The sequence below is a fragment of the Protomyctophum bolini genome (genome assembly GCF_963924005.1).
Source record: "Protomyctophum bolini genome assembly, chromosome: 13".
Lineage (NCBI taxonomy): Eukaryota > Metazoa > Chordata > Actinopteri > Myctophiformes > Myctophidae > Protomyctophum > Protomyctophum bolini.
In genome coordinates this window covers 14,090,343-14,113,267 of record NC_137874.1, presented here as the reverse complement: position 1 = coordinate 14,113,267, position 22,925 = coordinate 14,090,343, and the positions used below count along the sequence as shown (strand labels likewise).

The window sequence follows — 22,925 nt, the reverse complement described above, 5'->3', positions numbered from 1 at the left end:
TGTCACTGCTGACTCCACACAGGAACTAATGGATACTTACATAAGGTAAGAGTGTGGTGTCACTGCTGACTCCACAGAGGCTGATGAGGAACTGCAGAGACACACGCAGATTGTTGCTCCACCTCTCGTTGGACACCAGAGCGTTCCAGGCGTTCTCCATCTCAGGACCGGGCACCTCGTCTCCATACTGACCATATATGGAAAATAACAACACAGCACCGGTGTTGATTTCGTCGACTAAAACTATGATAAGAAATGTCAGTCGCCTACCTTTTTTTCGCTGACGAAAACTAGACAAATAAATTTAACTAAGCTATGATGACGAAAACTAAGACTAAATATACAGACAATTTCAATCAAATGTGGAGAAGAGTAGTTTGGTTGCGCTCGGTTGTTGCGCTCTGAAAATAGCTGCCATAATACACACTGCCATTATGAGGCCATCAAGGCCGGCCAAAATGCATTTTTAGTCTTCTCGACTAGACTAAATCTTTCTAGACTAAAGGTGTTTACAGACTGCTGCGTTTCGGACTCGTATATCGTAGCAAGATGACTAGCTAAATGAGTACCATTGTTTTGTCACAATGGCAGTAAACAAAGCGACATCCCCTCTCCCTCACCTTAGCGGTCATGAACATGAGGTTGTTGAGCACCAGCGAGGTGGCCTGCAGCGAGCCCCAGCCGCTGCCCCGCAGCATGGGGGCGATTCCCAGGTTGTGTGCCCGTGCGTGGGGCTCCTCCTCTGGGGTGCAGGGGCTGGAGGCCGGGGGCAGCAGCCCTGTGTCCAGCAGCTCAATGTTACTGAGCCACGGCAGCAGGTAGGACAGCATGATCTGTCTGCCGTTAGAGTGAGTGGTGGGGAAACGCTGGGAGACCTCTGAGAGAGAGAGAGAGAGAGAGAGAGAGAGAGAGAGAGTCAATTGCGAGGAAGAAAAAAACCTTAGAATGTGTGCCAGGGATAACTTAGTCTTATTATCACTGTTACAGTAAAAGCCAGGTTACAGATCCTTCCCACCAGACTCAACCTTTCTCTCCTGTTTCCCACCACCCATGTACCTCGTTGTTTGCATCACACCACAGGGCTTGTTACAGAAACATGCCACACATTCTGAATGGCTGCTATGCCTATAAGGGGCTTTACATAGCACGGCACCTCCATACCCTCACAGCATTAGGTTATACTGTAGGTGCAAACTGTGTTTTGTCTGATTTCAGGACAGAGCAAAAGAAAGCAGCTAAACGCCTTGCAAAATTCTGGGCAATCTCTTCTGTTATTGGTAGGCGCCAAATATGGCAAATATGCTGGTACCACTGAGGGTGAGGGATGTTAATTGTCACTTACATTTTCCTCATCGGTTATGAGGCGTGTGTGTGTGTGCGTGCGTGGGTGCGTGCGTGCGTACCTGAGAAGACGGGCAGGGTGAGCTCAGGGTACATGCTGGCCAGTTGGATGGACAGCTGGGACAGGTTGACACTGTAGAGGGGGGGCAGGGGCCCGTGGGTCCCGTACAGGATGTTACCCGGCTTCTGCTCCACCATGCGCTTAGAGTACGCACACAGCTTAGTCTCCAACACCTGCACACCATGCACACGGTTGTCCCCTCATTTTCATTCATTTGATTAAGTATTAACAAATGCAAATGCAAATGCGTGTGTGTTTGTGTGTGTGTGTGTGTGTGTGTGTGTGTGTGTGTGTGTGTGTGTGTGTGTGTGTGTGTGTGTGTGTATACACTGGTACCTGCATCAGCTGCATGGATATCTCATAGATTTCCCTGCTGGTGTCGGATGCCTTGAACAGTACCAGGTTGATCAGGGTAACCAAGTCACATGGGTAGTTCCTGTGCACGCACGCACACGCACACACGCACACACACCCACACACACACACACACACACACACACAAACACACCGATTACTTTTGGAACACAGTTCCCACATATTCTCATGACAATAAAGCTCCTATGGAAGAGCAAAATGGAACAGATTCCGTACCGGTTTCCGCAGACGGTGGCGATGGCCTTGAAGCAGCCAGAGGCCAGCTGGTGGGAGCCGGTGAAGCAGCGGTCCACGGCCCAGTTGAACAGGTTCACCTGGTCTGGGTTCAGCTCCAACAGGAGGATGACCACTTCACAGCCCAGCCGGTGCACCTGTGGGCAGAGGGACAATTATCATCAAAACAACTGTCCAAAAGAAACGACCCCCCACTGTTTTTCTGTAAATATACTGGTCCTAGTATTGATGATTTCTTGTATCGTATTGTATGTCTTTAAATGACTTGATGAATTGAATACTATAGGGACCACAATGGAAACAAGCCCTCGAGGCATTTTGTGCTGTCCTTTTAGCATTATTACCTCTGTACTTTTTGCAAACTGTTAAAAAATATTCAATCAATTAATCGTGACGTGCTGCTATGAGCTTTTAGAATGGTGGAAGAAGTAGAAAATAGGGCTTAGAGTTAAAATTTTCAATATTTGCCTCTGAGATTAAGTGTAGTAGAAGTAAGAAAGTATCGGAAAAAAGTACATATTGTACTCCAGTAAAGCACTTCAAAATGTTACTTGACCACTTAAACCTCAGCATCTTTATTGGGAGGAAAACATTTAAAGAAAACGACAGATTGATTTTCAGCGAAAGCTTTCCCCACAATGACAGGAAACCGAAAATACACAAGTACAGAGCCCTGAGGGATTCCGCTCAACCGCATAGAGGGTTTAAGTGGTTGAGAACAGTAATTAAAGTAATGCACTTATAAGTGGACGTACCCGGAGGTCGTGGCAGGCCAGGATGTTGTCCAGCCACTTGTACAGATAACCATCGGTGGACAGACCCACGTTGTCGAACACTGGCCCACAACACAGCACCGCTGACATGGCCTGACACGCACGCACGCACACACACACACACACACACACACACACACACACACACACACACACGCACACACACCGATTATTTTTGGAGCACAGTTCTTATATGACACAATGATCTAAAGCCATACACCGCACCAATGATTCGCCACGCAACTCATCGCAACATGCAACTGCTTGCAACCATTATCCTGGCAGTTGCAAAGTGTTGCAACTGGTGTGGTTTGGGCTTAATATTTCCCTATGGGATTTTCAATAGATGTTTTCCGTGACCCAGGGAAAGTGGGAGTGAGGTCTGTACTTCTATAACGCCGACATGCAACGTTTATTGACACCCGCCAACGTTTGGACCAATCAATCAATCAATCTATCGTTGCTGTGCTTGAATGTCCCGTCACACACATACTGTAGCTCACAGCTGAAGGCAAACATGGACATCAGAGGTAAGGATTCGACATCAGGTCGTAAATTACTGCGTTGTCGCACACAGCCGGGTGGATCAAAAGAGGCAGTGCTCATCATCTCCAAAAGGTTGAACTTCTGCTTGAAGAGCCCAAGGCGCAGCGCACCTCTCCCACATTGTTGAACAGTTAATGTAATTAGTAAAACCAGTCAGTCTCACACACTATGGGTGCTATCTTTTGTACGGTATACTGTATCACTCAAAATAAAGATTGTATGGCACATGATTGATCATCACAGTCACAGTTGAGTAGGTAGGCCATAATATTATGCCTAGACTCAAGTGGAGACTGACGGCATCAGAGAAAGCTTGCCTAGGCCGCAAATTGGGCTACTGTCGATCCGGGCCTGGCTGCCCCAAAAAATGCAGATGGCTCCAGCATTAAAGCACGATGCTTGAGCGAGCAATGGGAACTTTTACATACATACAGCCTATTTGTAATATTGTGAGCTGTTGTTTGTTTACCTTCAGAGCACAGTACTGGTACCTGGTTTGTTTACCTTCAGAGCACAGTACTGGTACCTGGTTTGTTTACCTTCAGAGCACAGTACTGGTATCTGGTTTGTTTACCTTCAGAGCACAGTACTGGTATCTGGTGATCTGGTGGTTGCGGTCGCTGTAGCGGTCAAGGGGCGTGAACATGACACTGAAGGGACCGGCCCATTGGCTGAACAGAATGAAGAGGTGGTGCCTCAGAGACTGCTGGGGGAACAGGAAGCGTCTGTGGTGGACTGAAGACACGAAGACAGACAAGAGAAAGACAGACAGGTTTTGTGGCCATTTTCTAAATCGATTTTGAAGCAGATACTTTTCAGGAAATGGAAAAAGAAAGCAATGGTTCCAATGTAGTTATAATTTAGTATTTAATTACAAGCTCTTGTTAATACTTTCCATTGGTTAAATATTCATAAAACCCACGGACAGACAAAACTACTACTACTTCAAAATCGTTCTAAATTAGAGAAAATATATAAAATTATTGTAATTACTTTTACACGCCACTCTTGTATGACAAAGTAGGGCATTCATTTATGAAAAAAATATGAATGAAATATGGAGATACAAGATGTCTCTCCAAAACTGTTACTTTTCAGGATTCAAACTCAAAAGTAGCAAAAGTAGCAGATCTACAAGATCAAAGTGTTTTGCACCACATTTCGGGATCTGCTACTTTTGTGTGACACTGTTAGTATGATGAAGTATTAGCGTTAATTTACACAAAAAGTTAAAATATGGAGATAAGGGGCCCTATTTTCGCCATGCTATGAAAAGTTCAAATAGCCAATCTACAAGCTCACAACGTGTCAATGTAGATCAGCTAGTTTTTTTTTTTTTAATGTTTTCAAAATAGTAAAAATAAAATCAAAAAAATAAAGGCAAAGAAGTTTAGGGATAAGGGGTATAGCATGGCGGTATATTTCCGTCCTGCTGAGGATCTCACCAGGGACACACTGGATGATGTTGGCCACCATGCCGCTGAAGTGAGCCCTGATGTCCTTCAGCACGTCCAGCTCCTTCTCGTTCTCCGCCTCCAGCAGCATGCGGGTCAGGTCCACGTACTCCAGGAACAGAGCTCCCAGGGCCAGGGAGTCCCGCTCCAACGCCCCGTTGGTACTGTAGAGAAACACACACACACACACACACACACACACACACACACACACACACACACACACACACACACACACACACACACAGTGGTCAGGAACAGAGCTCCTAGAGCCAGGGAGTCACGCTCCAACTGTAAAGCACCGAAACACAATAGCCAGGAACCACCTGAGTGTGTGTGTGTGTGTGTGTGTGTGTGTGTGTGTGTGTGTGTGCGTGCGTGCGTGCGTGCGTGCGTGCGTGCGTGCGTGCGTGCGTGCGTGCGTGCGTGCGTGCGTGCGTGCGTGCGTGCGTGCATGCGTGCGTGCGTGAGTGCGTGCGTGAGTGCGTGCGTGAGTGTGTTAGTTACCTGTCACTGATGACTCCAGCGTCAGCCAGCAGTTCAAAGATCCTGAGCAGCTGCAGTCGGAGCAGGTCTCTCCTCTCTCGCCGCTTCTTGTTCTGGTGACAGAGACACTTACGTTTAATGACACAATCAAATGCACCTGTAACGGTACACAGATGGACCTGTAACAGTACACAGATGGACCTGTAACGGTACACAGATGGACCTGTAACGGTACACAGATGGACCTGTAACGGTACACAGATGGACCTGTAACGGTACACAGATGGACCTGTAACAGTACACAGATGGACCTGTAACAGTACACAGATGGACCTGTAACGGTACACAGATGGACCTGTAACGGTACACAGATGGACCTGTAACAGTACACAGATGGACCTGTAACGGTACACAGATGGACCTGTAACGCTACACAGATGGACCTGTAACAGTACACAGATGGACCTGTAACGGTACACAGATGGACCTGTAACAGTACACATATGGACCTGTAACGGTACACAGATGGACCTGTAACGGTACACAGATGGACCTGTAACGGTACACAGATGGACCTGTAACGGTACACAGATGGACCTGTAACGGCGGTCCCTTATACGAAGATAAGATTGAAAATGGCTGAAGTGGCGGTCCGGGTCCGCGGGCACCTATGCTGTGTGTCGTGGGTTCGACTCCCGATCCCGACGACCTTTGCTTCTGTCAGCTTACTGTGCACTATCAAATAAATGCACCACCCCCCAAAATAAAAAAATATATGTACGTACATATATATATGTATGCAGTTTTGTCAGGACAGTCACAGTGAAAAACATGGATTCTAATGAGATTTCATTGTTCGCTCGCTCACATCGCTGGCAGTGCAGTGAGGCGTTTTCATCAGGATGGGGAACAATATTATTTCAGTGCTTTCTCACGCCTACTGAGTGCACCTCTCAACACCTTCTAATGTTGCAGTGGAGAGGAAACTAGGCCCGGGGTCGGGATGTTGAACGATGGGAACAGAACGCCCTAGTTCTTCTCCCTGCCCACTGAACACAACACCCTAGTTCTTCTCCCTGCCTACTGAACAGAACACTCTAGTTCTTCTCCCTGCCTACTGAACAGAACACCCTAGTTCTTCTCCCTGCCTACTGAACAGAACACCCTAGTTCTTCTCCCTGCCCACTGAACAGAACACCCTAGTTCTTCTCCCTTCCTACTGAACAGAACACTCTAGTTCTTCTCCCTGCCTACTGAACAGAACACTCTAGTTCTTCTCCCTTCCTACTGAACAGAACACCCTAGTTCTTCTCCCTGCCCACTGAACAGAACACCCTAGTTCTTCTCCCTGCCCACTGATCAGAACACTCTAGTTCTTCTCCCTGCCCACTGAACACAACACCCTAGTTCTTCTCCCTGCTTACTGAACAGAACACCCTAGTTCTTCTCCCTGCCCACTGAACAGAACACCCTAGTTCTTCTCCCTGCCCACTGAACAGAACACTCTAGTTCTTCTCCCTGCCCACTGAACACAACACCCTAGTTCTTCTCCCTGCCCACTGAACACAACACCCTAGTTCTTCTCCCTGCCCACTGAACACAACACCCTAGTTCTTCTCCCTGCTTACTGAACAGAACACCCTAGTTCTTCTCCCTGCTTACTAAACAGAACACCCTAGTTCTTCTCCCTGCCCACTGAACACAACACCCTAGTTCTTCTCCCTGCCCACTGAACACAACACCCTAGTTCTTCTCCCTGCCCACTGAACACAACACCCTAGTTCTTCTCCCTGCTTACTAAACAGAACACCCTAGTTCTTCTCCCTGCCCACTGAACAGAACACCCTAGTTCTTCTCCCTGCCCACTGAACACAACACCCTAGTTCTTCTCCCTGCCCACTGAACAGAACACCCTAGTTCTTCTCCCTGCCTACTGAACACAACACCCTAGTTCTTCTCCCTGCCTACTGAACAGAACACCCTAGTTCTTCTCCCTGCCCACTGAACAGAACACCCTAGTTCTTCTCCCTGCCTACTGAACACAACACCCTAGTTCTTCTCCCTGCCCACTGAACAGAACACCCTAGTTCTTCTCCCTGCCTACTGAACACAACACCCTAGTTCTTCTCCCTGCCTACTGAACAGAACACCCTAGTTCTTCTCCCTGCCCACTGAACAGAACACCCTAGTTCTTCTCCCTGCCCACTGAACAGAACACCCTAGTTCTTCTCCCTGCCCACTGAACACAACACCCTAGTTCTTCTCCCTGCCCACTGAACACAACACCCTAGTTCTTCTCCCTGCCCACTGAACACAACACCCTAGTTCTTCTCCCTGCCCACTGAACAGAACACCCTAGTTCTTCTCCCTGCCCACTGAACAGAACACCCTAGTTCTTCTCCCTGCCCACTGAACAGAACACCCTAGTTCTTCTCCCTGCCCACTGAACAGAACACCCTAGTTCTTCTCCCTGCCCACTGAACAGAACACCCTAGTTCTTCTCCCTGCCCACTGAACAGAACACTCTAGTTCTTCTCCCTGCCCACTGAACACAACACCCTAGTTCTTCTCCCTGCCCACTGAACAGAACACCCTAGTTCTTCTCCCTGCCCACTGAACAGAACACCCTAGTTCTTCTCCCTGCCCACTGAACACAACACCCTAGTTCTTCTCCCTGCCCACTGAACACAACACCCTAGTTCTTCTCCCTTCCTACTGAACAGAACACCCTAGTTCTTCTCCCTGCCCACTGAACACAACACCCTAGTTCTTCTCCCTTCCTACTGAACAGAACACCCTAGTTCTTCTCCCTGCCCACTGAACACAACACCCTAGTTCTTCTCCCTGCTTACTAAACAGAACACCCTAGTTCTTCTCCCTTCCTACTGAACAGAACACCCTAGTTCTTCTCCCTGCCCACTGAACAGAACACCCTAGTTCTTCTCCCTTCCTACTGAACAGAACACCCTAGTTCTTCTCCCTGCCCACTGAACAGAACACCCTAGTTCTTCTCCCTGCCCACTGAACAGAACACCCTAGTTCTTCTCCCTGCCCACTGAACACAACACCCTAGTTCTTCTCCCTGCCCACTGAACAGAACACCCTAGTTCTTCTCCCTGCCCACTGAACAGAACACTCTAGTTCTTCTCCCTGCCTACTGAACACAACACCCTAGTTCTTCTCCCTGCCCACTGAACAGAACACTCTAGTTCTTCTCCCTGCCTACTGAACAGAACACTCTAGTTCTTCTCCCTGCCCACTGAACAGAACACCCTAGTTCTTCTCCCTGCCCACTGAACACAACACCCTAGTTCTTCTCCCTGCCTACTGAACAGAACACTCTAGTTCTTCTCCCTGCCCACTGAACAGAACACCCTAGTTCTTCTCCCTGCCTACTGAACAGAACAAAGGAGAGGGCAGAGGCCCCGGTCAATGAAGTATACCTGGATAGAGTTTCAATGGTTAAGAGGTTAAAAAACAACAACATTTGGAATATCAAGTTTACAGTTTGTTAGTGAACATTGAAAACCAGGACATTTTAGGGCATTCCCAGACAAACCAGAACGTCTGGTCGGTCGTCACTCTACGTCTCAGTGTGTCTGTGTTTTTGTGTATTTTGTGCAGTTTGTTACCTCAGGTCTACGTTCCAGCGCTTCCTTCATCAGTGGGTGTAGCTCCTCCACTAGCTCTCTGTAAAACACACAGCAGGAAAGAACACATCAAATAATATTATGGTTGGTATGTATGTATATAGCATATAGTATTACATGGAAACACAACCCCTAAAAATGCATGCTGTATTGCATTCAAGGTAGTGGATTTAAATCAGGGGCCTGAGGAAGTGAATTGGTTAATGTCTCACAAGTCACAATATAACAGAGAGTTCACAGGTTTTGATTTCCAGCATACAGAGTATGCTGGAATGTTCTACTGCAGTGGTTCTTAAACCGTTTATCTTGAGGCCCAGAAGAGACATTTTATGTCTTCCAGGGAGGCAGACTAGTGAAATCATTATGTACAAGCAAACGCGTGAGAAGAAATATAAGTATAATGTCAATCAGGTTAATTCTGATAAACGTGCAATGAAGTGGCAATGTAGCTTTGACCACTGACTGTAGAACATATGAAATGATTTACACATAACATAAAAGGAAAATACACTTTTGAATCAGTTTTTAAAGAAACGTTTTTGTTTCCCCATCTCTTTGCAGCTCGCATTTCAGACCCTGCATGCCCTATTAAACCTCCTAATCCTCCACAACTGTAAACATTAGACAAACAGTGCTTAAGAATCATCCATACACCTGCCCTTGTCTGCCTTAATCCCTTCGATAACAATGACCTCTCTATACACAAAACACTGGCTTGTTAAAAATAAAATAAAACAAAATGAAACATCGGCGCTCACAAAGGAACTTCTTTACTTTTCAAAGCCACATAATCCACCCCTCCAACCCCAGCCCACAGAATGTTCTTTTCTCCATCACTAAGCAGTATTTTCTCTCCTCTCCGCCTGTCAGCATGGAACGCCACTCATCTCAGCTATGAGAAGAATGTGCTAGACAGACGGAGGAGGAGGAGGAGGAGGAAAGAATAAATGGGGGAGAGTGTGAATATAAATAGAATGATGAATTGTGCGTTATTGTAAAAAAGAAAAAAAGAAAAAGAGAGAGACCAGTAAAAGGTCATGAGGATGAAGGTTCAACGGCAACCCATGCCGCTTTCCTCTCCGTCTCAGATTTATACCAGGAATCATGCTAACTTCTTCTTCCCTTAAAGACTCTACACTACAGGTTGGACTGAGGTACCTGCTTGTTCTGATCGACTCACCTGACTTAATCACGATGTCACGGCAGGTCCAAAACAAGACCCATGTCATGGTGTCTGATCGCCCAGAACTTATTTGAAAGACTGTTTTGTAGGCACTTCTTTATTCTGATAGACCAGTGTAGAGATTGTGCGACTGGTACACAAAACAAACAGCATATAACTGTGTGTCCCCTCACACAAGAACCAATGAACGAACGAACGAACGAACGAATGAACTAACTAACTAACTAACTAACTAACTAACTAACTAACTAACTAACGATAAAAAGATGGAGAGGACTATGTTGACATGCAAGACAGAGCTGAACAGCCGGTGGTAACCTGGTGTAGATGTCTTGGTCATCAATTGGTCATTATAAGCTAAAAAAAATAAAAAAAAATAATAGAAATTCAAATGTTCAAAAATAGCAGATCTACAGTATTGTAGCAGATCTAAAACCTTGTGGATCAGCTATTGAACATAGGCTTTAAGTCATTATAGGTAATGGCACTAAAAAGTCATTCAGTACAATTCACTAACTGTACGAGAATGGTTGAGAAGTGTGTGTGTGTGTGGGGGGGGGGGGGGGGGGGGGGGTCCGCAGCAAAATGATGGGTAAGTCTGAGAATTATGCCTAGTAAACTGGGGTACCGGTAATTTAAATGAAAAACGTTGAGAATCACTGCTCTGTGTGTGTGTGTGTGTGTGTGTGTGTGTGTGTGTGTGTGTGTGTGTGTGTGTGTGTTCCAGTACCTGAAGACCAGAGCGTTGGTGCGTCCCAACCCGAGGACCAGAGATTCTGTGATCTCCAAACTCTCTGCTCTCATCAGAGGAACCAGCTGCTTCAACAACCAGGCTACTGACGGTGTACCGATCACCTGAAACATTACAGTAAATATGGTAACATTATATTACTACTGTAACAACCTGACGGTGTACCGATCACCTGAAACATTACAGTAAATATGGTAACATTATATTACTACTGTAACAACCTGACGGTGTACCGATCACCTGAAACATTACAGTAAATATGGTAACATTATATTACTACTGTAACAACCTGAAACATTACGGTATAAATATGATAACATTATTACTACTGTAACAACCTGACGGTGTACCGATCACCTGAAACATTACAGTAAATATGGTAACATTATATTACTACTGTAACAACCTGAAACATTACGGTATAAATATGATAACATTATTACTACTGTAACAACCTGACGGTGTACCGATCACCTGAAACATTACAGTAAATATGGTAACATTATATTACTACTGTAACAACCTGAAACATTACGGTATAAATATGATAACATTATTACTACTGTAACAACCTGACGGTGTACCGATCACCTGAAACATTACCGTAAATTTTTACTTTTCCTGAATCTCAAAAGATTTAAAGTTTAAAAACATGTCTGGAGTTTTCTTTAAAAACTACATTGCACCGCCGAGTCACAGTGTCGGTTGTACTGAATAACTGCTAGGTTGCATAATGTCTTAAGACTAGAGTAAATCTAAGATGTATACAGGTCAGACACCATAACATCATCTTATCTTGTGTTCACCATCATCCACTGGAATGCGCTGACGGCAAGCACATTATATTGCACTCCAAAACGAGCTGACAACGAGCACATTATATTGCCCTCTGAAACGCTGCTATTTTCTTTCTTCTCATTCTTTCTTTCAACATCTGTTTTAGTCTTAAGGTCATTACACACTGGCGAATTGCCGACACGATATATTCGTGCGAATAATTCGCCTTTTGTACCCATTTTATACCTCTGTTTTTGTATGTATGTGTTTTCCCAGTGTAATGAAATGTAATGTACTCTAAGGTCTGACTGCGGATGTAAATCTTTGCTAAATGCGGTGTATTTACGGTACATTACATTGATTTGTATTTTCCATTAACATGCGAGGTCCCGTCAAAATAAACAAATGAATAAATCAAACATTCATTGTGTCTGTTGCTGTTGAGTCATGGCTGCCAGTTCCCACCTGATGTTATGTGGGAATACGGTGGGTATGCATTTGTGATCATAGCCTGAATCGTTGGCTTTGAATTCTCCAAAGAGGATGACACGATCTCCCACCATACAACAGGCCTTGTACATACAACAACATGTACAAGCACCTTTCAACCTTAGCTCAACCGTCACCAGGTCGCTGGATTGAATTTCCACAGATCATTTTAGGCGGGAACCCATTTTGGTGTTAGCATTAGGTTATGCTTTAGCTATTGAAAAATAGCAGATCTACGGTGGCGCGCTACGAGCTTGTAGGTCTGCTATTTTTTTCAACTGTCAGGATTTAAGACATTTTTTTAATCTGATCTCAGGTCAAAATGCGTTAAAGAACCACCATTCTTCTGTGCGTTAGAATCTGATCTCAGGTCAGAATGGGTTAAGACTAGCTGGGTGTGGCCACCAAATATGTGGTGCTCCGCCTCAGCGATCCATCTCCCAGGGGTCTAGCGCATTGTAACAGGGATAGTATGCCCCATTCTCGGCTGACACTGACAATAAGCCTCTCTGACAGACTTCCTTACGGTGTGTGTGTGTGTGTGTGTGTGTGTGTGTGTGTGTGTGTGTGTGTGTGTGTGTGTGTGTGCGCACAGGCACCTTGTTGTCGTAGGTGACGCTGCCATCGGGCGTGGTGGCGGTGATCTCGGGCGTGGAGGCTCGCAGGTGACCAGGTGACATGATGCTGGGCTTGGCCACACCCAGACACAGGATCAGGTAGTTCCTCCACAGCGGCACGTAGCTGTCACTGGATCCCGCCATGCTCGCTCTCTTAGCGTTGACGGGACTGCTGCGGAGAACATGCACGTGGACACACACACAACACACCCAAAGGTTTATACTGCTGCGGAGAACATGCACGTGGACACACACACACACACACACACAACACACCCAAAGGTTTATACTTGTGCAGAGGACATGATCACTGTCCATTGTGGGATTTTCACGATCATTTTCCTCTGGGTTTTTTCCTCAAATGAGATCATGTTTTGCATGAAATTAAATTAAATTAAATCATGTTTTGAATGAAATTAAATGAAATTAAAAAAATAAAAATAAAGCATTGTGGATGTTCTTGCCGGTTTAGAGTTAGTTTTCTAAAATAAAATAAAATATGGGCTCATACCTCCAGTCTGACATACATGTTACCTACTTTTTGAGGTAGTGGTGAAGTTGAAAATCCTTTTTTATTTTACTTGACAGTAAAGTAAAAGTAATGGTAGCTCCTCAAATGCAGCAAAACATTTAATAACCACTTAATCCATATATACTTCATTGGCTGGAGTCCCCCGAGGATCTATAATTGGACCTGCCCCTGCCCCAAATCTCTTGGCCGAAAATTGGAGACCTCAAACCTCACACAACGCATCACACTGTGATCCATTGTGAGCTTGCAGATCATCAATATACAGCAAAGGTAGTCACCACAGAGTAACAACGCTAGGAGTTCACGTGGTTTACAGCTATTAAGCAGTGAACAGTTGACCCAACACCTTGAAAGCAAGGAAAAAGCTTGTCGACATACAGGACAGCACACAGCCACCAGGAGTCACCATTTCCGTTATTCTTTTTACTACGGTTACTGAGAAATGTCTACTGGAAAACGTGTTATCATGTTGTAGCAATGCTAATGGAAACGAACGGTGTCAGCTAGCTAGTATCTGTTGACCCCCACTAATTCTGGCACCCTTGCAAGCACCCAGCTTCGAACTCGGCCCATCACGTCATTAACTACACACCTGTAAAGTTTCGTGACTGCATCTTGCACGGTTGCGACCGCTATCACGCTATCGCGGTGACAAAATCTGTCCATAGACATAAAGAACACACACACACACACAGACTCACAAGGTGAGAACAGTACCAGCCACGCTGTCGCGGCTGGTCAAAAATAAAATTGCCTTTGCTTCCTGCATGTGTTGTAATTCATAAGGATAAGGATAATGAATTTGTCTGTAAAGGGCTTTTCCAAAATAATGATAAATTGCTTTACGGAAAGCAAAAAATAAAATACAAAACAAAACATTTTCATTATAGCTGAAAATCGTGAAGCTCACAAGCTTGACACGTTTTGAGCAGACTAATCGCTTTAGTCAATTAAAGAAAAAGAAAAAAAGTAACAGAATTTCTTGCTGTTGATTTGTTGGTGTTGTCGTGTGTCGTACTTAGGGTCCACCAGGGGCAGCAGCAGCTGGAGGCGTGTGAAGGCGTAGGGCCAGGCGTAGCCCAGGGCGGTGGGGCAGTGCTTGGGCAGGTGCTCCTGGCGCAGGAAGCTGTGCAGACACAGCACCCAGGGGTCCTTGACACACTGGGCGTAGATCCACACGTGGCTGGGACTCTTCACGTCGTACGCACTGCTCACCAGCCTGGCCGTCCACTCCACCAGCCACTGGAGGTCCACGTGGTGGTTCATGGGCAGGGTGGACTGGAGAGGAGTGGAGGAGTTAAACATATTTACACAGTTACACACTAACATAGTGTAAGGTCCTTGCAGATAGGGCTGGGCGGTATGGATTTTTTGTTATCGCGGTAATAAATCACTGTTTACCGACGGTATAGAGGTATCACGATATTGAGCGATACCTAAAAAAAAGATAGTAATGGTAAAGGCACGGTGGCGCAGTAAGCGGCCTGTTCACTCCTCATGCATTGAAGGCAGCATGAGCTCAGTTCGGGTTTCTCCCCAAGTTGGCAGAGGGAAAGCAGCACCCAGGATGACAGCTTAGGTAATTGGCACCAGGTGAAAAATGGGTTACAAAATCGTGGGATCAAAATTTTTATGAATAAATAATAATCAAGGTTATGAACTCGATACCGCGGTATACCTTACACAACCACGGTATTGCGGTTATTGCACGCAGCTCTACTTGCAGACTGCTTGTGGAAAAAAGGTGAAAAAACGACGGACAATTGCCGAAACATCTTCTACATGCTGTTAATGTATTTAAACCAAAAACACACCCAACCAGAGAACACGCACGGACGCACACACGTGCACACACACAACAGTAACCGGATGCTCACAGAGTCAGAGTGGGCCACGTGCACAAAGCTGTCCATCACCGCTGGGCTCAGCTGGTCCATGATCTCTATCATTGGTTTGTCATCGTCCTGGAGGACACACGCACACACGCACACACACACACACACACACACACACACACACACACACACACACACACACACACACACACCCGATGGAATTAATTCACACTCATGTTTATGTTTCAAAAAGTACATTGTTATTGTGTTTAGGGTTAACACTAAGCCTAACCCTAACCCTCGGGTTATATTGGTGGGCCTTGATGGCATCGTAATGCCTTATACTTAGATTACATTCCAATTTACACTTGGTTGCATGCTGAAAATAGCCAATCAACAGTGGACGGTGGAGCAAGGGGACGGACTGGGCCAGGGGACTGGGCCAGGGCCAGTGGCCGGTGGAGCGAGGGGACTGGGCCAGGGGACTGGGCCAGGGGACTGGGACTGGGCCAGTGGCCGGTGGAGCGAGGGGACTGGGCCAGGGCGCTACCTCAGCGTGTCCCAGAGCGGTGAAGAGACAGCGGATCTCTCGGAGGACGCCCACCGCCAGCTTCCTGGTGCTGGTCTGACAGGAACACAGCAACAACAAGGCCAGACCCTCCACCGCATGCAGCACCGAGCAGTGAGGAGTGCGCTCCGACAGCCTGGGACTGGTCTGGAGAGATGGAGACATTATAAAGGCATTTTATAATCCCATGGATGGATGGACAGAGAGAAAGAAAGATGGATGGACAGAGAGAAAGATGGATGGACAGAGAGAAAGATGGATGGAGAGAGAGAAGGAAAGATGGATGGACAGACAGAGAGAAAGAAAGATGGATGGACAGAGAGAGAGAGAGAGAGAGAGAGAGAGAGAGAGAGAGAGAGAGAGAGAGAGAGAGAGAGAGATGGATGGAGAGAGAGAAGGAAAGATGGATGGAGAGAGAGAAGGAAAGATGGATGGAGAGAGAGAAGGAAAGATGGATGGAGAGAGAAAGAAAGATGGATGGAGAGAGAGAGAGAAAGATGGATGGACAGAGAGAGAGAGAGAGAAAGATGGATGGAGAGAGAGAGAGAAAGATGGATGGAGAGAGAGAAAGAAAGATGGATGGAGAGAGAAAGAAAGATGGATGGACAGACAGAGAGAAAGAAAGATGGATGGACAGAGAGAGAGAGAGAGAGAGAAAGATGGATGGACAGAGAGAGAGAAAGAAAGATGGATGGAGAGAGAGAAGGAAAGATGGATGGAGAGAGAGAAGGAAAGATGGATGGAGAGAGAAAGAAAGATGGATGGAGAGAGAGAAAGAAAGATGGATGGAGAGAGAGAAAGAAAGATGGATGGAGAGAGAAAGAAAGATGGATGGAGAGAGAGAAAGAAAGATGGATGGAGAGAGAGAAAGAAAGATGGATGGAGAGAGAGAAGGAAAGATGGATGGAGAGAGAGAAGGAAAGATGGATGGAGAGAGAAAGAAAGATGGATGGAGAGAGAGAGAGAAAGATGGATGGACAGAGAGAGAGAGAGAGAAAGATGGATGGAGAGAGAGAGAGAAAGATGGATGGAGAGAGAGAAAGAAAGATGGATGGAGAGAGAAAGAAAGATGGATGGAGAGAGAGAAAGAAAGATGGATGGAGAGAGAGAAAGAAAGATGGATGGAGAGAGAGAAAGAAAGATGGATGGAGAGAGAGAAAGAAAGATGGATGGAGAGAGAAAGAAAGATGGATGGAGAGAGAGAAAGAAAGATGGATGGAGAGAGAGAAAGAAAGATGGATGGAGAGAGAGAAAGAAAGATGGATGGAGAGAGAAAGAAAGATGGATGGAGAGAGAGAAAGAAAGATGGATGGAGAGAGAGAAAGAAAGATGGATGGAGAGAGAGAAGGAAAGATGGATGGAGAGAGAGAAGGAAAGATGGATGGAGAGAGAAAGAAAGATGGATGGAGAGAGAGAAAGAAAGATGGATGGAGAGAGAGAAAGAACGATTGATTGATTGATTGATTGATTGACCTTCATTTATTCTCGAAAAAGCATTGAGGTTCACCCTCATTTGACAGTGCTGCCGAGATCACATACACAAAATAAAGACAGATATAATATATTTAATATATAATAATATATTTAATATATAATATATCTTTATATAAAACATCAGACTGTACAGATGGGACCTCTAGTGCAAGCCATTCACTTGAACGGGTCTGACGAGTACTTATTTTCCTGTTTAGCAGCAACGTGATGTGCTGTAGGGTTTACAGTTACCGTAACTTCCCATCAATGGCTTTCAAAATAAACTGGTGCCAGTGCCTAGATCTCCTCTCAGAGAGGGGAGACCAACCTACCCTGTCATAGAGGGTACAATGGTGAGTGCTGTAGCTTTCACCAGTGATAATTCTAAGTGCTGAGTGATAAACTGGATGGATGGAGAGAGAGAGAAGGAAAGACGATGGAGAGAGAGAAGGAAAGATGGATGGAGAGAGAGAAAGAAAGATGGATGGAGAGAACGAGAGGGAGTGTGAGATACAGTAGAGTGGGCGAAGAAATAGAATGTGAGCGATAGGTATAGATAGAGTAGTGAGAGAAAGAGAGAGAGAGAGAGACACAGAGAGAGAGAGAGAGAGAGAGAGAGAGAGAGAGAGAGAAGAGTGAAGCGAATAAAGGAACCAGACAGCCGTTAGATTGAATACAAACAAACAATGACAAATAATGACAATAAACCATATTTACACAGCTAGAGCAGCAGATTGCTTTGCGGGCCATGAAACAGTAATTTAACTGAATGAGGTGGGCAGTGAACATGCTGAAAGGGAATTAAATCAAGCCCTCGCTGCAGGCCCTGTCCTTGGAGACAGTTCCATTTGACCTTAACCACTATTATCTGGGGAGAACATTAAGCCAAAAATAGCAGATCTACAAGCTTAAAACGCATCGCGTTTGCTATTTTCCTGCCAAAGCATTCCCCACAATATGGATGCTGGGGTTTAAGTGGTTAAGTGGTTAAGCCTCATTTATAATGGGAAGACGGCTGTTTGGAGCTTCTGGCAGGCTGTGAGCCACTTGGCTCAACACCTGCTGAAATGTCTAGTGGCTCACTCACATAGGTTGAATGCCTACAATGTACGGCAGTCTAATAGCCTAGACTGCCTAAGTATAGAGTCATCTTTGAACAGCCACTGCACCAACCGCTGATTTGCTTGTCATGAAAATCCACTTCAAAACGGTGTAATCGCTTGTTGTAGTGTAGAAAAGTAGTCCATAGCGACGATGATGGACTATCATAAATATCCAGAGCCATCGTTCACCAACTTGTCTTATACAGTTTGAACCTGACTTTACATCCTCAGATACGGCCTAGACTTCCGTCTGGACCATGCAGGGGTTGCCAACTCTTGTTCAGTGTGAGACCCAAAAGGGACACGTTGTCTCTCCTCCAGGATGCAAACGTATGACAATACATGAATTCACCACATTGGCCCCAATTTCAAAACCAGTGAATTCAAAGAATGTTGGAACATTTCTGGAAAAATGTTTCCTGGGAATTGTACAGTGTAGATTGGGGTCCCCAATCAGCATTGTTCCATTTGTACGCTCTTCACAAAACCCTGTCTATTTGGAGCCCTGGTGATTAGAACCACTGTCTTTATAGAGCCACTAGGAGACCCCATGACTGAGGGTCAGACCGTATTGAAAGGTGCTACTCTTTATAAAATAAGTTTACCCTCAGTCACTCTGCATTGAATGGTGCTACTCTTTATAAAATAAGTTTACCCTCAGTCACTCTGCATTGAAAGGTGCTACTCTTTATAAAATAAGTTTACCCTCAGTCACTCTGCATTGAATGGTGCTACTCTTTATAAAATAAGTTTACCCTCAGTCACTCTGCATTGAATGGTGCTACTCTTTATAAAATAAGTTTACCCTCAGTCACTCTGCATTGAATGGTGCTACTCTTTATAAAATAAGTTTACCCTCAGTCACTCTGCATTGAAAGGTGCTACTCTTTATAAAATAAGTTTACCCTCAGTCACTCTGCATTGAATGGTGCTACTCTTTATAAAATAAGTTTACCCTCAGTCACTCTGCATTGAATGGTGCTACTGTTTATAAAATAAGTTTACCCTCAGTCACTCTGTATTGAAAGGTGCTACTGTTTATAAAATAAGTTTACCTCAGCCCCTCCTCGGACCTTGCCCTGAGCTTGCTGCAGGGTGAGTCTCCACTGAGTCAGCAGTTGGAGGAGCAGTTTGACGGAGGAGTCCTGTAGACCCTGGTGGGTGTCCTGGACCTGAGAGACAAACACACAACCCAAGTTAAGACCCTGCTGTAGACCCTGGTGGGTGTCATGGACCTGAGAGACACACACACAACCCAAGTTAAGACCTTGGTGGGTGTCCTGGACCTGAGAGACACACACACACACACACACACAACCCAAGTTAAGACCCTGGTGGGTGTCCTGGACCTGAGAGACACACACAACCCAAGTTAAGACCCTGGTGGGTGTCATGGACCTGAGAGACACACACACAACCCAAGTTAAGACCCTGCAGGTGGGTGTCCTGGACCTGAGAGACACACACACAACCCAAGTTAAGCCTGTGAGGTGAGGAGAGAGAGCCAACCCAAGTTAAGCCTGATTTACACTTAGTTAGTTGAAGCTGATAAATATGGCTTCTCTCTCCTGAGATGGTGATCCACCTGAACATGTATTTACTGAAGAGCTGGAGAGATGGGGAGACCAGTGACACTGAACAAGCAACGATTATCAGAATATATAGAGCTTAAACCGTTTTAACAAAAGCCTGATTTCTTGCACTGCCTTTAATTAATTCCACATGCCGATACACTAAACTAGTGGTATTCAACCAGTGGTCCGGGGGCCACAGAGTGTAAAATGAACCAAATGGACCTTAACAGGTCCATTTTGTTTCATTTTACTCTCTCAAGAGTTACATTATTGTTAAACATCTGCATTATTGCCTGTTATCTCTTCAAATCTTATACAACAACAACAAAATCTTCTTTTAATAGATTTTGGCCTGTGATCATCAAATGGTGGTCTGTGGCTCAGATGCCGAATAAATGATGGGTTTTGATATGATATACACTAAACGCCAAACTTGAACGTGAAATGTAATCGCAGGAAGTTGAATCCCTCTCTCAACAGGAAGTGGGTGTAACAACGTACCTCTCTCAACAGGAAGTGGGAGTAACAAGTTAACAACGCACCTCTCTCAACAGGAAGTGGGTGTAACAACGCACCTCTCTCAACAGGAAGTGGGTGCAACAACGTACCTCTCTCAGCAGGAAGTGGGTGCAACAACGTACCTCTCTCAACAGGAAGTGGGAGTAACAAGTTAACAACGCACCTCTCTCAACAGGAAGTGGGTGTAACAACGCACCTCTCTCAGCAGGAAGTGGGTGCAACAACGTACCTCTCTCAACAGGAAGTGGGTGTAACAACGTACCTCTCTCAACAGGAAGTGGGTGTAACAACGTACCTCTCTCAACAGGAAGTGGGAGTAACAAGTTAACAACGCACCTCTCTCAACAGGAAGTGGGTGAAACAACACACCTCTCTCAGCAGGAAGTGGATGCAACAACGTACCTCTCTCAGCAGGAAGTGTGTGTAACCGAACAGCACATCTTCCCTCCAATCGGAGAAGTCCAGAAGCAGGCTCTGCAAGGAATTCTGGGAAATGAGGCGGAGCTCGTCGTCCATATGGACAGTCAGTCTGGAGAGGAAAGAAACACAGAGTTACATCATGGACACCACAGCATTATGTAGTCTGTGCACTGTAAAGAAACACAGAGTTACATCATGGACACCACAGCATTATGGAGTCTGTGCACTGTAAAGAAACACAGAGTTACATCATGGACACCACAGCATTATGGAGTCTGTGCACTGTAAAGAAACACAGAGTTACATCATGGACACCACAGCATTATGGAGTCTGTGCACTGTAAAGAAACACAGAGTTACATCATGGACACCACAGCATTATGGAGTCTGTGCAGTGTGCACTGTAAAGAAACACAGAGTTACATCATGGACACCACAGCATTATGGAGTCTGTGCACTGTAAAGAAACACAGAGTTACAGCATGGACACCACAGCATTATGGAGTCTGTGCACTGTAAAGAAACACAGAGTTACATCATGGACACCACAGCATTATGGAGTCTGTGCACTGTAAAGAAACACAGAGTTACATCATGGACACCACAGCATTATGGAGTCTGTGCACTGTAAAGAAACACAGAGTTACATCATGGACACCACAGCATTATGGAGTCTGTGCACTGTAAAGAAACACAGAGTTACATCATGGACACCACAGCATTATGGAGTCTGTGCACTGTAAAGAAACACACAGTTACATCATGGACACCACAGCATTATGGAGTCTGTGCACTGTAAAGAAACACAGAGTTACATCATGGACACCACAGCATTATGGAGTCTGTGCACTGTAAAGAAACACACAGTTACATCATGGACACCACAGCATTATGGAGTCTGTGCACTGTGAAGCTCTACAGTTCACATCACAATGTCATTATTTTAACCCCCTGAACCTTAGCGAACCTATTCTGCGTGACAACATTCACCAAACAATAGCAGATCTACATGCTCAGCTTTCACATCGGCTGTTATGGGAATAACTATTCACTATTTAAAAATCTCTCTAGGTCATCCTCAGACGAGCCCTTCATCATTTTGTTCTCCTGCGTCTTTCTTGAGTACATCCACATTATTTTAATGTGGGACGTTCTCGTGACCGGTGCCCATGTGTTGGTTCCCACAGCACTAAATGTTCAGAGCCTGTGGGGTGGGGGTAGGGAACTGTGATGTATGTAATGTGTTTTATTTTCGTTTTATTTTTCGTTTTGTCATTTTTATTTATTAATTTTTGTTCTGTATGTATTGTTGTCAAAACATTTTGTGATAAGATTTTGTTTGTATTTGTGCTGCCATGGGGATGTGGGGGGGGGGGGGGGGGGAATATATGTCAATTGTTTTGAAAATACTTCTTTGTACTGTAAAGAAAATCAATAAACATATGTTTAAAAAAAAAAAAATGTTCAGAGCCGTGATGATTCAGCTACGTTTTCAAAGACAAAAACAAAACAAATTGCGAGGTGTTTTTTACTGTATCAGATACAGTAATTTCTTCTTGCTGTCAAGCAAGCATCAAAGAGGCCTAACAGCAGTGAAGCTGCACAGCAGACCCACCGTGACAGCAGGTCAATGAGCTCAGGTTTGGACATGCCATCTGGGAGGATGCGAGGAATGGCCGCCACGCACGTCCTGAACAGATCGATCTTAGGTTTCCTCTCTCCGCTGTGAGGTGAGGAGAGAGAGGATGGTTTAGGATATTACACTTTCATTACTAGAGCAGCGATTATGTGAGGATTTTATTCATGATATAACATGAATATATATTAAAAAATGTTTCACAAGAATTTAAAATGTAACTTTTTTTTACCCAAGATTAATTTGAAATAGATCTACAGATAAGCTACTTCCAAATAGCCGGTGCATATAAGGTTTAACCCATTTTAGGCGGGAACCCCCTTTTGGTGTTAGCATTACGTTATGCTTTAGCTATTTAAAAATAGCAGATCTACAAGCTCGTAGCGCGCCACTCAAGGGCGCGCTACGAGCTTGTAGATCTGCTATTTTTGAAAAGTCGAAGATAGAAACATAGCTTTTTCAGAAAACTGTCATTTTCAAACAGACATTTTTTTAATCTGATCTCAGGTCAGAATGGGTTAAAGTGTT

General features: G+C 45.1%; 1 protein-coding gene across 7 annotated transcripts in view; it reads right to left on the bottom strand.

Moving 5' to 3' along the window:
- Positions 1–22,925, bottom strand: part of fryb (furry homolog b) — a 108,457-nt gene that overhangs the window by 30,913 nt on the left and 54,619 nt on the right. For 3 of the 7 annotated variants that reach the window (XM_080779732.1, XM_080779727.1, XM_080779729.1), the window contains exons 17-35: positions 22,377–22,484; positions 20,744–20,870; positions 19,304–19,420; positions 15,655–15,819; positions 15,147–15,233; positions 14,288–14,547; positions 13,862–13,927; positions 12,720–12,909; positions 10,834–10,958; positions 8,903–8,960; positions 5,292–5,383; positions 4,776–4,948; positions 3,905–4,065; positions 2,767–2,877; positions 1,994–2,148; positions 1,739–1,838; positions 1,404–1,575; positions 621–877; positions 41–187 (exon numbers count right to left, since the gene is read on the bottom strand). In XM_080779732.1, coding sequence (XP_080635858.1) covers positions 41–187; positions 621–877; positions 1,404–1,575; positions 1,739–1,838; positions 1,994–2,148; positions 2,767–2,877; positions 3,905–4,065; positions 4,776–4,948; positions 5,292–5,383; positions 8,903–8,960; positions 10,834–10,958; positions 12,720–12,909; positions 13,862–13,927; positions 14,288–14,547; positions 15,147–15,233; positions 15,655–15,819; positions 19,304–19,420; positions 20,744–20,870; positions 22,377–22,484 — 2,671 coding nt within the window. The remainder of the gene's footprint in view (positions 1–40; positions 188–620; positions 878–1,403; positions 1,576–1,738; positions 1,839–1,993; positions 2,149–2,766; positions 2,878–3,904; positions 4,066–4,775; positions 4,949–5,291; positions 5,384–8,902; positions 8,961–10,833; positions 10,959–12,719; positions 12,910–13,861; positions 13,928–14,287; positions 14,548–15,146; positions 15,234–15,654; positions 15,820–19,303; positions 19,421–20,743; positions 20,871–22,376; positions 22,485–22,925) is intronic. The other 4 variants (XM_080779733.1, XM_080779730.1, XM_080779728.1 and 1 more) reach the window with 3 other exon arrangements.